The 18,094-nt window shown below is 40.4% G+C and overlaps 1 protein-coding gene across 1 annotated transcript; it reads left to right on the top strand.

Annotated features, from left to right (window-relative positions):
* The first annotated feature begins 1,474 nt into the window (after nt 1-1,474).
* Nucleotides 1,475-3,838, top strand: LOC131253031 (exocyst complex component EXO70H1-like). The gene has a single exon (XM_058253861.1). The coding sequence runs from the start codon at nt 1,779-1,781 to the stop codon at nt 3,690-3,692; it is 1,914 nt and encodes a 637-aa protein (XP_058109844.1). The 5' UTR covers nt 1,475-1,778; the 3' UTR covers nt 3,693-3,838.
* Nucleotides 3,839-18,094: the final 14,256 nt, after the last annotated feature.

Below are 18,094 nucleotides of genomic sequence, written 5' to 3' on the forward strand. Positions count from 1 at the left end.
CCTACCATTGAAACCCTTATGGAGTCACAGAAATTTTGGATCAATATGATATTTATTTTTTCCTCATCCAGGTCTGCATAATCTTATGAACAGATTGGATGGAGATAAAACATTATGGTGAGCCTTACAAATGTTTTAATGGTGAGAATCATCATCCCCACCGTAAAATAACCAGGGGTTTTTAATTCCCTCCAAGGAGGAGTTTGATATCCAAGAGTAAAAATTGGACTACATTTAAAATCCTTACAATAGCTGCATGTGTAACATATGTATCACTAGGTTATTAATCAATTTGCCACATGACCTACTAATGACATCTCAAGACAATTATATTGTCAATTGCATCACTATAATCACTTTAATATGATGATATATGTGACGTTGTACATGTAAATCAACGGTTAATTAATGTGATCTTACACTTTTGGCCCAAATTGAGACTTGGAATTGGGTCCTTGCTCTTGCTCCAGTGGTAGACTCTTAGGAGTTTCAACACCTAGTCAAGGGTTCCAGTACCCATAAGTGGTGAAATCCCATTACGGTGTGAGTGTGTGGCAGTGTATGTGCGTCTCTTTAGGAAAGAAAAAAAAAAGAAGGAAACTTAGACATGGAATTTCATTATTTTTGAGCAAAGTATATATCTTAACAAGCTTATTACAACCATTGCGGGTAATATTACATATATACACTAGTTAAATATATTAAAGTTGATTTAGTAATTAAATTCAAAACCCCACCAACATACTATACATACTATACCACGCTCCCAAGCAAGCCATTGGATACTCTGTCAGCGTGTGACGAGTGATACGCGTATGATAAGAAATGAAAACGTGTTGCACGAGTGCCTCAAATCAAACTGTTCAAATTTAGAATAGGGCGAACCAAACCGTACAACTCATGTACCCGTCAGGTAAAAAACCCAGCTCTGTGGGGCCCACCTGTTGTTTATAACATTCATTCCGTCCATCGGGTGAGCCATTGACCGTCCCAAAAATCATATATACGAATGGTTCATCAATGGCTGAGCTTACTAGATGAATGGTAGAGATCTCTTACACGTGCGTGTTGTGCACGATGAAGTAGTATCTAAAGAAAGACATTAGCTTCCCATTTTCAATGTGAACTTTAGGGCCCATGGTTTAATATTGGAGAAGTGATATCCCGCTATAGCCGGACCATGGAATAAATACATCCTTGATGGGAAAACCCTCACACTTCAATTGACGGTGGCATGCAAAATAGATGGTTGAGAAAGCAAAATACATCGCTGATCCATTTTCAATTGAAAATAGCTAAATATTGGCTAAATAGCTTTTCCAACTGGTAAGATTTCTTCCAACGGCGTGGATCCCCGAACCACGTGACCCACTTGTAAATATCCAGACCGCAGTATACTATCTCAAATGCTCTGCACGAGATTGCTTCCAAAAGCCCGATCGTTCTCTTATCTTTCCTCCTGTTTTTTAATTCGCCCACCGATGCGACTAGGAAAATATCAACACTAGCAAGGTCATTTTAGTCATTTCCATACCGATACACGACGATCGCGTTCCTGGTCAACTCTTCTCTCTGACCGTTGCTCATTGCAAAGAACCCTTCCCAGCCACCCTTCCTCTATAAAAACCCCATCCTATCTTTCTCTCTCCAAAACACCAGGAACTACAGCATCGTCTCTTCCCAGGGCTAAAACAACATAATCACATACAACACACCCACAAAAATACAATCCAAAAAATTCCCAATTCTACCCTTAACAGTCTCATCAAATCAATCACATGGCGACCAAGGGAATGAGGACTTTCTTCTCCCACCACCACTCAAAATCTCCTTCCTCTTCAATCCCCTCCTCTCCTTCCCATACTCGGCCTTCCTCCCCTTACTACTACCATACTCGTCCCTCCTCTCCTCTCCATCTCTCCTTCTCCGAATCGATGATGGACGAAACCATCTCCACCGCCGAATCCATCATCACCAAGTGGGACCCAGAGTCATCTTCCTACTCAAAGATCACCTCTCTCTTCAATGAAAACCGCCGCGAAGCGAGAGAATTCCTACAATCAGTGAGAGACCTTCAGCGATCAATGCATTTCTATGCGAACCATAACTCCAGCTCTCATAATCTTGTCCACGCTCAAACTCTCATGCAGACTGCAATGAAACGGCTCGAGAAAGAATTCTATCAGATCCTGGCCACTAATCGCGATCAACTGGACCCAGAGTCTGTGTCTGGCCGCAGCTCGACTGGAACGAGATCAAGCCTCTCAGATAATGAAGAAGATGTGGGGTCCGAGGATGAGATCCAGATTGCCGGGAACTCAATCCAGGAAGTCGAACGGGAGGCATCAATCGCCATGGCGGATCTCCAGGCCATTGCCGAGGGCATGATCTCATCTGGGTATGGCAAGGAATGTGTGAAGATATACAAAATTATGAGAAAATCGATCGTGGATGAGGGAATCTATCGTCTCGGATTCGAACAGATGAGTTCCAAACATATACCGAAGATGGACTGGGAGGTCTTGGAGCACAAGATCAAGAAGTGGGTGAACGTGTCCAAGATTGCTGTTAAAACACTCTTCTACAGCGAACGGATCTTATGTGATTACGTCTTCACAACCTCAAACACGATCAAAGAATCCTGCTTCTCTGAGATCGCTAAGGATGCTGCGACCCACCTCTTTGCATTCCCGGAAACCGTCGCAAAATGCAAGAAATCACCTGAGAAGATGTTCCGATTCTTGGATCTCTACGACACAATCTCCGAGCTCTGGCCCTATATAGACTCCATCTTCTCCTGTGAATCGACGTCCATCATCAAAACGCAGGTCATCAACTCACTCATTAAACTCGGCGATGGAATCCGAACCATGCTAGCTGAATTCGAATCAGCAATGCAGAAGGATTCATCACGATCACCCATCCTAGGCGGTGGGCTCCACCCGCTCACCCGTTACGTAATGAACTATCTATGTTTCCTCGGCGACTATAAAGAAGCCCTTGCAGATATCTTTGCTGACTATCCATTGCAAGTGCAGCATCCAATGCCTGAGACAATGCTCCAAAATTCACTTACAGCAGAAAATCCGCTGTCAGCAATATCGACCAGACTCCAATGGCTGATATTTGTCCTTCTTTGCAAGCTGGATGGAAAAGCCGAGCTCTACAAAGATGTTGGATTGTTGTATCTATTCCTCGCTAACAATCTGCAATACGTTGTATCAAAAGTACGCGGCTGTGATCTACGGTACATTCTCGGCGCTGACTGGATTTCCAAACATGAGTCAAAAGTCTGGCAGTATGTGGCTAATTACGAGCGGATGGCATGGAGCATGGTGGCTTCCACATTGCCACAGAATCCAACCGCTGAGATGGCTCCCCAGATGGTGAAAGAGCGTTTTCGGGAGTTCAATTCGGCTTTCGAAGCCGCGTATCGGAGCGAATCTGGGTGGGTTGTGCCGGATGGAAAATTAAGGGACGAGATTAAAGTTTCGGTAGCCAAGAAGATCGTGCCAGTGTATCGGGCATTTTATGATAAGTATCGGGTTCTGTTGAGAGGTGAGAAAGGCAATTTTGTGAGATTTGCACCAGAAGATTTGGAGATTTATTTATCGGATTTGTTTCATGGGAACGGAAATTCAGGTTCCGGGTCCGGATCTGTTTCATCTTTACACCCGCAGGGGTCGATGTGAGGGGTATTTTATACTGTTTTCTGTACCGTATTTGTACCTAAACTTATTGTATGATAATACGGGAAGGTCGGCCAGTTTTTGTTGCGTGAGCTACCTTTTCAATTTCTTCACATGAATATATGATCTCTAACTACTTTCTTTCTTCACCCTAGCTTTGATGGCCACTAATTAGATGGATGTGTCCAAATCTTATGGGCTGGTCTGGGCCTAAATTTAAGTCTGTTTATCAACCTTAATCCAAGTTGCCGCCATAACTGAAATATTAGCTTGTGGGTTGGTCTGGTCCTAAATTTAAGCTTGTTTCTCAACTATGTCAGGCTTGGACTATGTAAGAACCTATCAGGCCAGTCTAGACTGTCCCAGTTCCATTTAGGATTGCAATGGTGTCTACGTCAAGCATGGTGGGGCGCACTTAACCATACTTCCAAAACTCAAGGACTCAAACCGTCAGAGTTTGAGATGAGTCACTAGGAAACTGATGCAGGGATGGACGTGATGAGATTGATTATCATCTTCCTTAAGGGATAATTACTTTGAATCCACGAAACTTGCCTGAACTTCCCACAGAGATTCCATGCATTTACAAGTAAAAAAATAAAAATAGAAAAATAAAAATTGTTGATGCAAAAAACTGGTTCATCCTCCTCCGTCCTGTCACCTGCACAAGAAGGAGACAAAGGAGACCCTGGCTAGAGTCGGGGACCCTCCGATGCCAAAGTCAGGAGTAGGATCAAATAAGAGGGTTTCTGCGAGAGTTTTTGCATTCCTTTTACCTTGGAGACCTCTTGTATTTATAGGAATGGGAGGGTCCCATCGTGCCAGGATTCTTCTCCTGGTATCTCGGAGATTTGATATCAATCCATTTTTATACTCCACCCGATCCCGAGATCTTCGGTATCGGGGATCCTTTCACTAGATTTTCGGGAAGGTGTTTTTGTTTATGCCGTCTTTACCTTACTTGGCTTGATCCTAACTGACTCTAGTGATGAGTGAGTCTCGGCTAGCTTCAAGGATAAAGCTGTTTGCCTTCTGTCGGATGAGATGGAATCGATCCGTAATCAATATCCTCTCTTAATCCGATAGCCGACTCTATAACCGACCTAAATATGGGTCAGTTTTATGATCGGTCGGGTGACTTCTGAGCTTTGGGCCTTAATCGGCCTCGTTGGATGTTACTGCCTCATTTACCGAGTCAACTTTATACATCTCATATACTGTCTTATGGCTCTGAACTTTGTAAGTCTCGGTCAGGATTCATTTCCTACAATCCAAGCTAAGTTTCTCTTTTAGGCGTTAAGTATACTTGCCTTGGTCGGGCTCATTGCCTCGGAATCCCGGGCAGTGTCAGTAGAGTTGGTCCATTTCATAGCCGAGTCCCCAGGCTTGTCCTATTTTTCCCCAACAGTAAGCCCCCTACTCCTTGTATCAACTTTGTTGACGCTATGGAGTAGAGGGTCGTTGAGTCGGCTTAAGCTGGGACCGACTTTATGATTGATCATTTAATGCTTGTAGGAGTCTTGCATCGTCTAGAACATGCGCTGGTTCATTGATCGAGGCCACACAAGCTGACAATCGTTAGAATGCTTTTCTCGCTTATGAGCACTAGACACGTGGCGACGACGACTCTTGCATCATCTGAAATGCGCCATGTGTCAGGCAAGGGAGTCGAAGCGGTCGTCGACTCGACTCCTCCTTAAATGCCCTAGCCACATGGCGCAGCTATAAAAGGGGGAGCGGGACGCTCCTCTCCCATTTTCATCCGCACGTTCTTCTCTTCTTGATTTCCTTTTTTACTGTTCTCCCATTTTTTGCCATTTTCGCCCTTCGTTTCTGATTTTCGCCTCCACGTACGCTTCTTTCTCGGTCATTCTCGCTATCTCCGGTGGGTTTTTAACTCTCTCCCTCCATTTCGTTTTTTAATTTCAGTAGCAATGTAAGGTTCTTCAAGCCCCCGGGAAGGAGTTTTTAGTGACGAAGGTAAAGCGAGACGTTTCTGGGACGTCTCGGAATCACCTTCGTTTGCTGAAGGAGATGGTTGTAGGCGTCAATGCGGCTTTCCAGCATTCCGAAAGGGTGGCTGGATTCTCGACGGAGTGCCCTGTTACTGTAGGTCCCTCTTGCGGAGGAGCGTCGTTGGCGACTGCCCCTGGCAGACCCAATCCTCCTGAGGAGGAAACAGAGGAAGAGGTTGAGGAGGCCGAGGGGGTCATTGAGTCGCTCTCCACCCGGAGATCGGCAAAGGCTGCTGAGTCGGTGCCCGAGGGAGGGGAGGCTTGAGATGAGCAAAAGGGTCCGATTCCCTCGGTTTTAACCAAGGTGGATCTGGACAGAATTAGGGCAGGATGCCATATCCCGGACTCGATCATTATTCGCCTCCCTCTCCTGAATGAATTACCCGACCGACCTCCTGATGGCATGGTTGCTATTTTTCATGTCGCTTTACAATGTGGCTTGCGTCTGCCCCTCCAGGGAATAGCTCGGGATCTACTTTCCCGACTCCGAATAGCGCCTGGGCAGATAGTTTCAAATGGGTGGAGGAACTTGTTTGGATGCTCGGTGTTGTGGGCTGAGAAAGAGCAGCCTCTATTGACTATCAATGAGTTTTTCTATCTGTTTCAAGTACGGCCGAACCCGCAGTAACCCGGCTGGTACTTTTTGTGTGCTTGGTGGAACAAGGGCGGACCTTTGATAACCAATCCTATTACCTCCAACAAGCATTGGAGAGATAGATGGTTCTGGGCATGTGGCCGCTGGGAGACTGCCGAGACAGGGTCCATCGAATCTCGTGTTCCTCGGGTGTTCTCCCAAGCAGGTGACTCGGTGTATGCTCTTTTCTCTATCTTCTTACACTGTTATGTCTTTGAAACTGACTGAGTGTGTTTTTCAGATATTCCTGAATGAAGGCCAAAACTCAGAGTCAGCGCTTTAGCTCAGATTAAAGATTTACAGGCGCTGAGTCTGGAGCAGCGGTCTTGGAAGAGACTTCTCCAACCGGAGCATCTTTTTTATTCGGGTTTGGACTTGGCCTTAACAGGTACTTTCTAGTTGTCTTGTTGCATTCCCTTTGAATTTTGTTTAATTTGTCTTACTTCTTCCGATGCAGAGATGACCGAGGCACAACCCTTTCTTCGTCCGCCTTCCAAGATGAAGGCCCCTCCAAGGTCAGATCCTCGGCCTCTAAAGAAGCCGAAGATGGTCTCGAAGGCTAAGGGGCAAGCCGTCCTGGCTATCCCGACCGTGATAATCCTCGACCCGGAATAAAGGGCGGAAGTGGCGGACGCGGTGGCTCCCGAGACCCTGGTTACTCCTAAGCCAGGACCTGTTGCCGAGCAGGTTCTGGAACAGGGAGAGGAGCAGAGGGGGGAGCCTTCAAGAGGGGAGATGACTCAACAGGAGAAGTCAACTTTCCAGCGGGCTGTGAAGGACATGGTCCCCTGGGCGGTCTCCCATGGGAGCGAAAAGGACTTCACTACCCTTTTCGGAGCTCCTTCAAGGCGGACTCTCTCTCATATGGTGAAGATGCTTCTCGAGGTAAGAATTGAATTTTATCCTTGTTCTGTTGGTTTCCTTGATCTCAATTTGACCTTATGCTTTCCTTTTGCAGTTCGCTCCTTGTGTGCTCAGAGCTGGCTCGGATCTGGCCAAGGCTCAGAAACGGGTAGGGGAGGCGAAAGCACAATTCACTGCTACCATGACTTGACTCAACATAATGACTGGTGACTTAGGGCTCGCTAGGAAGGCCGTTGACGAAGCCAGGGCCGAGGGTGCTCGTTTGGCCTCGCAATTGCAAGAGGCTTGGGAGGAGAGTCGGCTGAATCGCCAGGCCTTAACCTCTTTAGAAGAGAAGTTGTCTTAGTTGAGGACTGAGACTAATATTGTCATTGAGCAGGCCAATGTTCAGGCCATAAAGGCCTTTCTTGAGTCCCGAGAGTATTTGGAGGAGCGGGATCGCTTGTATCAGGACGGTTACATCAAGTATATAGAACTGATGAAGCAATCCTTCCCCGACCTTGATCTTTCAGGATTTGATGAAGGTGGCTCTAGGTCTGAAGGTCCAGAGGCCAAGGCAGCTGGGTCTGCTGATGCTGCATCTGATCTTGAGGTCGCTTCTAAGGCTACTCCTGAGGTGGCGCCAGAGGTTGCTCTGAGTGGAGGCAACATCTGAGTCCGAACCACCTCCTGTGTTAGCTCCTGATGAACCCTTAAGCTTAATTTTGGATTACAAAGCATGTCAAGCACTTCAAGTACACCAAGCTTCAGGTACTTCAAGCACTCCAAGCTTCAAGCACTTTAAGCACACCAAGCTTTAAGCCGGGCTCAAGAGCATCTACAACCGAGAGGGGACATCGTGCCACGGCCGACACTTTTCGCCTTTATCTTTGTTATTCCATCAATGTAATTCCAAAGTAGAAACTAATGCAATCCGATGTAAAACTCATACTGATGACTGAATATATGCAGTTTTCTTATTCATTTGACTTTTACATGTTTTTCATTCTTTGCTTAATCGAGTCTTTTCAATTGCTCAATCGACCAACCTAAGGATAATAGACCTTCAAATACTCGCCATTCCAAGGATGGGGAAGTAATTGCCCGGTTAGATCTTCCAACCGATATATTCCGGGTCGGATCACTACCAAAAAGAGGGGCAAAGGATTCAGACCACGTTACTTTTTTGCTACGGATATAAACCTTAGCTATGGTTGTTACGGTTTTAATTCGTAACTAAAAAGTTGATACACCATTAATAATTAATAGTGTTGTAAGGGGGATCTAGGAGGCCTAAAAAAACTATATGTTCTATGCCATCTATATATTTTTAAAAATTACTTTAGAGGATGAAAAAAAATCAGCTAGATCAAAGGCTCAACTGGACCACACAGTAGGAAGTGTTGATATTAAATTACAGTTGCTTCTTATGGTGTGGTCCACTTGGGCCTTCAATATACCTGAAATTTAGTGTCCTAAAGTAAAATAATTTATTAAAAGTATGGAGCAGAATGGATTAACAAAATACATCATGGTGGGCCCCACGGAGCCCCTAATTGGACCGTCTACGTCCATCCATCAGAAGACCCCCAAATTTGGGCGGGTGCTTAAAACAGAGCCGCGCCCAAACACGAGTATTTCACTCACTCTATCTCTCTCCATTCCCTAATTAGAGCTTTCCTTAAGCTCTTCTTTCCCTAATCCTCTCTCTCCCTCCTGATCTCTGCTCCATCTCTCTCATTCTCCTCCCTCTCTCTCCAATACATTAGCCGTAAACGCCCTTCTCTCTCTCTCTCTCTCTCTCTCTCTCTCTCTCTCTCTCTCTCCATTGCAGCAGCCGTGAATCTCCTGCCCGAAGAAACACACGCTGTGAAGCTCCTCTCCATAGGTTTAATATCTTCTTCTATTTGTGTCTCTTTTCTTGTCTTTCAGATTTGATATACGCTAACTGTTTGATGAAATAGCATGCTATTTGTTTGTTGAAATTGCATGTTATCTGTTTGATGAAATGACATGCTATCTGTTTGTTGAAATGACATTCATGCCAGGAGATATATATATATATATATATATATATATATATATATATATATATATATATATATATATATATATATATATATATATATATATATATATATATATATATGACAAAACACCATAGATATGTATAACATTATTGCTACAAACTGTCAAAACTTAATGGTATTTCTACACCCCCTCCAATGTGAAACTGAAAATTTACTCCATGGACACGGAATTACTAAGACATGTTTCATCGACATGGTTGCATCAATTAAAATTACTAAAAAAAATCCACGCAACTTCATCATGTAAATGTGCTGGTGATGATCTGATCAAATTAAGGCTAACTTCATCATGTTTGAAGAAATGCTTCAACCAAGAGATTCTTGTTGAGGGCCTATTTGGACAAGGGTGGCCAAGATGGATGGATTCAGATTGGGTAGCCCCGTCCCTTCCGTTTTAGGCAGCAGATGAAACGGAGTTCCAAAAGGTGGCCTTCTTAGTGTCTTTGCCACTCCCCACATGACCTCATGAATAAACTAAACACCAGATAAATTTGGATCCTGCATTCTCTAGTGGAAAATCCAAGAGGGTTGGGATTAGGCCCTACTCCAAATAAACCCTTGGTGCAGGACAGATAAAAGGTGTGGCATGTTTCTACATTTTATGATATTTGGACATTTGCTTATAAGGCCTTGGGGCATGGGCATATCTAAAACAGGTTGGTAAGGCGAATCACATTTCTTTCTTCCCTTTTTTTTTCCTTTCTTATTTCTTCCTTTCCTTTTTTCTTTTCTTTTCTTTTCTTTGGTTATGATAAGGTTAGAAAGGTGTATCACCTGCACAGCCATTGCAGGAATCCTTCACTTTACCATCAGATCCACTGAGAACTGGACTTGGTGTTGATGTCAGGCCTTTGGTATCCACAAAGTTCAACTGCTTTATGGGTTCCTTTTCTCCTTCACTTGACACTTTACTTATTGAGAAGTCTTCCGGATATGGTTTGTTGGAGCTAAAGGGAGAAGACTTTGGTTATTGGGATTTACATGTATGATTTACAAGGGCATGCTTGAGTTGAGTATAGGGTTTGTGCATGTGTTTTTCTATGGTTATTGGGAGAATGTTGGCCTCCAATCAGCTCTCAGGTGTCCCTTAGACTATCATGATCTTGAATCACATTTTGGGTTCTCATAACATGAGCTTGTGGTTAACATCCTACAATTTACAATTCAGGTTCTATAATCTGATTCATTTATCATGAAAATCGAATTAGTCCTCAGTTTGATCTTTGTTTGATAGGCATCCCACATGATTTGTACAATTTACTTCACTAATAGAAGGGATGGCATGGGGATCTCATAAGATGGCAGTGGACTGTCGAGCTTCTAGGCTTGTCTTGTTGTTGACTGGGATCTGGCTTGGGTCTGCAACAAATTCACTTATTGTTGTCTATTTTCTCTTTGATAGATGCAAGTGGTTACACTCACACTATCAGTTTAGATTTTGTTATAGTCTCATAATTCATTTTTTAGACTGTTGGATATTCATTTTCTGTCATATCCTTTATTTATGGAAGAGATCTTAATGTCAACAAGGATCTTACAAATCAAGGCTTGAAAGGTTATATAACGATCAGATTTTTTCTTCTAAAGTTTGTAGCTGAAAGATCCATTCTTAGTTGCATTTTGTCAATTGTTTTGCAGTGCAGGTTTGATCATTGCATCATATCATATTGTCATGAGTTTCTAAACACTTAGATTTGTTCTTCTTTTTAGATGGTCATCCATTAATACATGACAAATGAGCGTTCTTATGTATATTATATAGTTACCAGCATTAACCTATACCCTCGTACCTTTTTTTGATATCTTATCTGAAATGATTTCAGGAAACAGGATGGGTGCCTCGGCATCTTATTGCTCAGGATAAATATATACGAAAATATTGTAGGTGGTGTTCCACTTTATCTTAAAAGGTTTAGCATCTGCAATGTTGTCCATGTTCTGTTCTTGTTACTTTTTCTTGTTTAACTGGTTATCTTTAACTTTTACAATCAGCTTTTAATTTTTTCTGTTTGATAGTAGCTGAACTATTTTAGTTACTTTGAATTGCAGTCACTCATATGGAGAATTTATCTTTGACTATTCTTAGGCTGATGCCTACTACAGCTATAACGCTCAATATTATCCAAAATTACAATGTTGTGTTCTTTTACTCTAGTAACAGGTTCCGGGATATTAGTCTGGAACACTTGGTATCAAGATCAAGTCTTTGACAAGTTAGTATTAACAATGAAGGATCTTACAACTAAGACATTGTGCTGACTGAATCAAGCTTCTTTCAGATTGATTATTGTTTCTCACATATTTTTTCTGGTCCATCTGGTCTTTCTGCACATGGATTTAGGAATGGTAAAAGCCTCTTGAAATAAATGGGTTGATGTCTAAGGAGTTTCATCTGGTCTTCCAGTTCATCTTTTGCATGCAGAGTAGCTACTGGATAGCTTTTATCAGATTATTTCCAACATTTGTTCTACGCTAACATGTATGATTGCTACATGTATTTTGAAGATAATGTTTTGATTGATTCATTTCTGTTTTTCATTGCGGCTTGTTTTGTGTTTGCCATACAATCCATTCATAAGTTCACCCATATCCAGAAAATCAGGCCATCCCAAAACATAGGCGGTTCACACAACACCCAATGATTGGGATGGGAAGCCCACCATGTTTTGTGTTTGCCATAAAATCCATTCATAAGACATGCCCCACAAGGATGGATTGACACCCAAAAGATTAGACCATTCCAAAACTCAAATGAGCCACACCATGTGATTTTAGCGGATTTGGGCATGATTTTATATGGTGTAACCCACCCGAGTTTTAGGTCAGCCTGATTTTTATCCTCCAAAAGGAAAATGAGGGGGGCACACATGATGGACAGTGGAACCTTGTACAAATCATGATGGGCTCCACACATATTGTAGAATAAGCTTATTCTACAAATGTCACTGAGGAATCTGCCTAGTTGTAGAATAAGCTTATGCTACTAATGTTGTAGAGAAACTTGCCTAGTTGTAGAATTAGCTTATTCTGCTAATGTTGCAGAGAAACCATAAGAACATATATGGTTTTAGTATTTATTCCATTAATATAAATCTTATTGCAATGTTGCAACCTGGGTGATTGACTATGGCCATATTTAGGGATGCGTCTCCTTCATGAGAACTAGTTTATCTGAGAAAATGGTCCTTGATGGAGTGTAATGGCAGAAAAGGATTCGTGTAGTTGATTCCAGTTAGTTGGTCTTTAGATGATGCTGATTTTCTTGGTGAGAATTGCATAGTGGATTCTTTTTTATTTATTTATTAGTGGTTATTGCATTCATTTTGGAAATGGCATTAAATCACGCCAGTATTTATTTCTTTTAGATTGAATGGAAAAATCATTTTTAGTAGTTGAAGTTCTGTGATATTTGGTGGAGGTATCCAGAAATGGCCTCTTATGATATTTATGTCACTCAACATTAATTTGTTATAGGCTATGGTGAGTTTACTGGAAAAGAAGATTGAAGAAATGCAATTGGAAGAGATGCAGCTTCAATTCAAAGAAACTGAAAAGATGCTAATGAAGGAACAAGAGGCTGTGAAAGAAGCAGCAAACCAAATTCCTGTCATACAGGAGGTCCCAGTCATTGATAGTGTGTTGTTGGATAAACTGACTTTTGAAAATGAACAACTGAATGTGAGATTTCCATCTCAAGGAGTTTTGTGATGAATAACATAACATTTCAAATTAGTTTGCCTAAATTCCATGGGTGAACATGCATTTGCATTTCTACTTGTGATATTTATGTCACTCACCATTAATTTGTCATAGGCCATGGTGAGCTCACTGGAAAAGAAGATAGACGAAACTAAAAGAAAGTGTGAAGAAACACACAGGCTCAGTGAAGAAATGCTTAAGCAGGCTATGGTTGTAGAGTCAAAGATAATTCAATTGAAGACTGACATGCAGATGTTCTTGTAGTTTCTTTGTTAACTTTCTTAGACTGTTAAGCTAGAATTAAGCTTCAACTTCAATGGGTTTTGCCATTTCTAAATTATAAGAAGACAACTATTTTAGTGCTCTCTTCTTTCTTTCTTTCTCACGATTGTCCTTTTTTTAAATTGAAAAATCATTGTTTACATTTTGTCATAGACTAGAAGAAAAGCTCTTGGACATGGAGACTGTGGATATGCTAAGGCAGCAGGCCTTGTTAAAAACACTTGTAAACATTTCAACCTCTATCCTCATTTATTTAGAGTCTCCCTTCCCATTGCTTTTGACCTTATTCTATCAGATTCTTTCTGCTATTTTGTTATCATACAACCTACTAATTGGTGGTGCATGGCATTTCACTTATCATATCAGTGACGAAAGAAGGTGTTAAGTTTTCAACTAGAGGTGATATTGGCAGTGCAAATATAGTATGCAGGCAGAACAACACCGTAAACAAGGTATGCAAGTGATCCCTTTGATTTAATTATTTCTATGGTGTGTAGGAAGAGTTGGAAGTCATTCTTCAGGAGAAAAAATAAAATTACAAAAGGTTATTCTACCCATCACCAGATGGCCAAAAAGCCTCTGGTTTCTTGGAATTTGTTAGACTGTTGTAGATTTTGCCAAAACCTCTTGAAAAAAATGAAAAACAAAAGAAAGAAAGAAAAGAATTAAAAAAGTCAATTTTGCTGAAATACACTATTTAAATGCAGCTCGATTTAGTAATCCTCGTGGAGAATGGTCCTCCCATTTGCTGCTGCAGTAGAGCAATTTTGATCCACCAACTTTAAGATTTTTAAAAATTCATTTGGGTAGTAAGTTTCATCTAATTTGTAGGTCTCCAAGCTTATTTTAACAAAATTAGTTGAATTTTCAGAACTAATTCATGAATTTTTGCAGTAATTTTTAGTTGGTAAAATTGTAATTTCTTCTCTTGAAGATTCTATTCTGTAGTTATAGTTTCAACGCATTGTTTCAAGATGTGAAATCTTTTTTCTTTTCTTTTTTTTTTTTTTGTTTAAATTCATTTGGGTAATAAGTTTCATGTGTTATTATGTGATGATGGTTGTTCTTGTTTGGCCCAATATTGAAATGGTAAAGTTTTTAACTATTTATTTTATCTTTGTTTTTTCCTGTTCTTCATAAATAATTTGATGTCTTAGCCTCCTATCATTACTAGCTAGTCTTGTCACTATTTGTACATATGTCATCTCATGAGTCTTACTTTTTGTAATTTTCTTACCCCTGTAGTGATTATCAAAAGCAGTGGGCCATCATTGAAAGATTACCCTTGTAGTGAGTCCAATCAAGGTATGGATAATATATGGTTTTAATTCATGGTAAATGGTAACTTTTATTGTGGATCACCCCTGGACCAAAGACCTAGTACCTTTTGTTGTTATAAGTTCCTAATTAGTTTGTTTCTCTATTTATGTTGGACCTATCCGGATGTTGAACGGGGGTCCTTGGAAGGTGGGAACTACTCTTATGACCATGATGAAGTTGTCCATTTCTTATGGACAACAATATGGGTGGCCTGACCATTTGGACAGGCCTGTGTTTATGTATTATCTTAAAATTGATGAAGCAGATCCAGATGTGCGTCGGAGCTATCCGGATGTTGAGCGGGGGTCCTTGGAAGGTGGGAACCACTGTTATGACTATGATGACGCTGTCCATTTCCTATGGACAGTAATATGGGTGGCCTGGCCATTTGGACAGGCCCGTGTTTATATATTACTTCGAAATTGATGAAGTAGATCCAGATGTGCGTCGGAGCTATCCGGACGTTGAGCGGGGGTCCCTGGAAGGTGGGAACCGCTGATATTTATTTTTTCCCTTCATCACTATCTGTGTGAACTTGTGAATAAGTTGGATGATAAATAAACATCACTACAGGCCCTAGAAAGGTTTCAATGATGGAAATCATTATACCCACTGTTTCTTGTGGTATGGTCCACCTGAGTTTTAGATGTTTCAATATTGGTTTCAACCCTGTAAATGATCTGGAAAAGCATATGGACAGTGTAGATGAACTACATATATTTATAGTGGGTACAATGATTTCCTAACCCTAAACCTAAACTTGAAAACCTAAATCTAAACCTGAACCTGAACCCGAATTCCTAAACCTAAACCTATAACTTATAACCTATAACCTATAAACTAAACATAAACCTATAACCTATAACCTATAACCCTAAACCCTAAACCCCAAACCTAAACCTAAACCCGAACCCGAACCCCTATAACCTATAACCTAAACCTATAACCTAAACATAAACCTAAACCTAAACCTATAACCTATAACCTCAATCTAAACCTATAACCTAAACCTATAACCTATAACCTAAACCTATAACCTACCTATAACCTACACCTAAACCTAAACCTATAACCTATAAGCTAAACCTATAACCTATAACCTAAACTTAGACCTATAACCTATAACCTATAACCTATAACCTCAATCTAAACCTATAACCTATATCCTAAACCTAAACCTAAACCTAAACCAAAACCTAAACCCAAACCTATAACCTATAACCTACCTATAATCTACACTTAAACCTAAACCTATAACCTTAACCTAAACCTAAACCTATAAATTTTAAATAAATAAATTTTAACACTCCCTAAATGTAGGGGACCGTAATAGAAGTTGTAATTTGAATTCCCTAAACGTCTCTTTGGTTAGAAATAACATTTCACATAAATTTCAATAATTAGAACTAATTAGAGATGAAGTTGGTATAGTTCCTATTTGAACTCGTGAATATCTGATTCAAGTGTCATTTAATGTTTATTAAGCCACTAAAATTCGATTGTTGAATGTTACCGTATTGCTTTGTGTTTGTTTCGATTCCGTTCTTTTTATTTGAATTTTTGTTGTGATTTTGATTCTGATTCTGATTGTGATTGTTTTGGTGATGTTCTTAGTTACTGTGTATATGGAGTGATTAGTGCAATGAATTGTACATGTGGGTCCCACCATTTGGCATCCGACTGACCTGTTCATGTGGCGGGCCATGTTGTCGATGGGAAACGCGATAAAAATTTTGCCCATTAGATTATTCTAATTATTTGATTGCGCCACATTTTGATGTGAACTATAGGTTGCCTCATGTGGGGAAATTTGGGCAAGGCCCATCTCATAATGTGGCCCACCATTTCAACCATTGGCTTAATGAACGGTGGTCGCACTCGTAAGAATACTGGATTTAACAAACATGATGCCATTACTTCCTAATATCATCAGTACTGATTGAGGGGTTTGTATATTAATTTTCTTTTGTGTTGTTTTTGTTCTTTTGATCTTTGAATTTTTTTATCTGTTTTCTAAATTGGGTTCCTATTTTTCGTAGTATTCTTCTCAAAACTTTTAGTTTATTATTTTTGTAGAATACAATTGCTTGGAGATTTAGTTTCATTGCTCCTCTTACTGTATTTTGATTTCTTCCTATATAATGTTACACAAATCAATAGTCCATCAAACCACATTACTCATGTTGGATTTTGCCATAGTTTAGAAGATTAGTGGGTACATTTTTGATTTCTTCCTATATAAGTGTTTTTTTGTCTTTCTTTCTTTTGGGAAGTGTACAAAGGCATACTTGTTTGATTGTGTCTACAAACGCTGTTTTATACAGGTTGACAAGCTAAAGAAGTCACTGGACGATGAAATTCATTTTCTCAAGGGAAGGGTTTCAGAACTTGAAAGTGATCTTGTGTCAAAGTCCACAGAAGTTACATCTGCAGTTTCAGGGAAAGAAGAAGAAGAAGCTCTATCTTCTGTATTTGTTGAAATTGACTATCTGAAGGAAGAAAATTCTGTAAAAATGTGAGCATTATTGCATTATATGGAGGGTGTTTATTATGTTGGAGTATATTTGTTACTTGCACATGAGGGCACGCTTTAGTTATAATTCTTATAATAGGTTGAGCAAAGTTAAGTATTGTTTATTTAGAAATGTGAATGTGGGATGCATTGTATGATTTAATTGCTATTTATAATAAATGCATCATTTTTTTCCTAATTGCATTTTATGTATTATTCCTATTAGCATTAAGCTTAGATGAGTTATCAATCACAGCAGGTTCTTACAATGGAAACAGGCATCATTATTACAATTTTTTTTAAAAATAGCTACGAATTTTGGCCGTAGCTATTGTTCTGAAAAATGTAGTTATTGCTAACTACAGTATATTGCTATGGATTTCATTCCACTTTTAGCTACTGATATTATCCGTAGCCGTAGGTACATTGTACTATAGAAATTATAGCTACTGTTTTTTTTTCATAGCTAGTGATATCTATTGCTACAGATCTAATCTGTAGCTGTAGGTATATTTCGCTACAGAAAGTATAGCTACGGCCTTTATCCGTAGCTAGTGATATCTATTGCTACAGATTTAATCTCTAGGTGTAGCTACATTTCGCTATAGAAATTATAGCTACGGCTTTTGTGCATAGCTACTGATATCTATTGCTACAGATATAATCTATAGCGATTGGTTTTTTGACCTTTAGCTACCCCACCAATAGCGACAGACGTGCTACGGACCAAAAGGTCTTTAGCTATGGTTTTTGACCGTAGCCTTTACCTATATTTCTTGTAGTGGGTGGTGCCCAAGACAACATTGGGTCCTTCCCAATTGGGTCCTAGTCTACCCGCACCAACTACCTTAGTGGTTAGGAACATTTTTCGAAGGACCATGTCTCCCACTCGAAAGCGTCTAACCTTAACTCAGGCATTATAGAACCGAGCTACTTATTGTTGCTGAGCCATCATCCATAGTCGAGCCCTTTCCCTTTGTTCTTCCAAAAGGTTTAGTCCAAGAGCTAGC

Source organism: Magnolia sinica, chromosome 8, assembly GCF_029962835.1.
Source record: "Magnolia sinica isolate HGM2019 chromosome 8, MsV1, whole genome shotgun sequence".
Lineage (NCBI taxonomy): Eukaryota > Viridiplantae > Streptophyta > Magnoliopsida > Magnoliales > Magnoliaceae > Magnolia > Magnolia sinica.

What these genes read in the sequence shown, in the direction of transcription:
- LOC131253031 (XM_058253861.1), top strand. Translation starts at nt 1,779, where the DNA reads ATGGCGACCAAGGGAATGAGGACTTTCTTCTCCCACCACCACTCAAAA.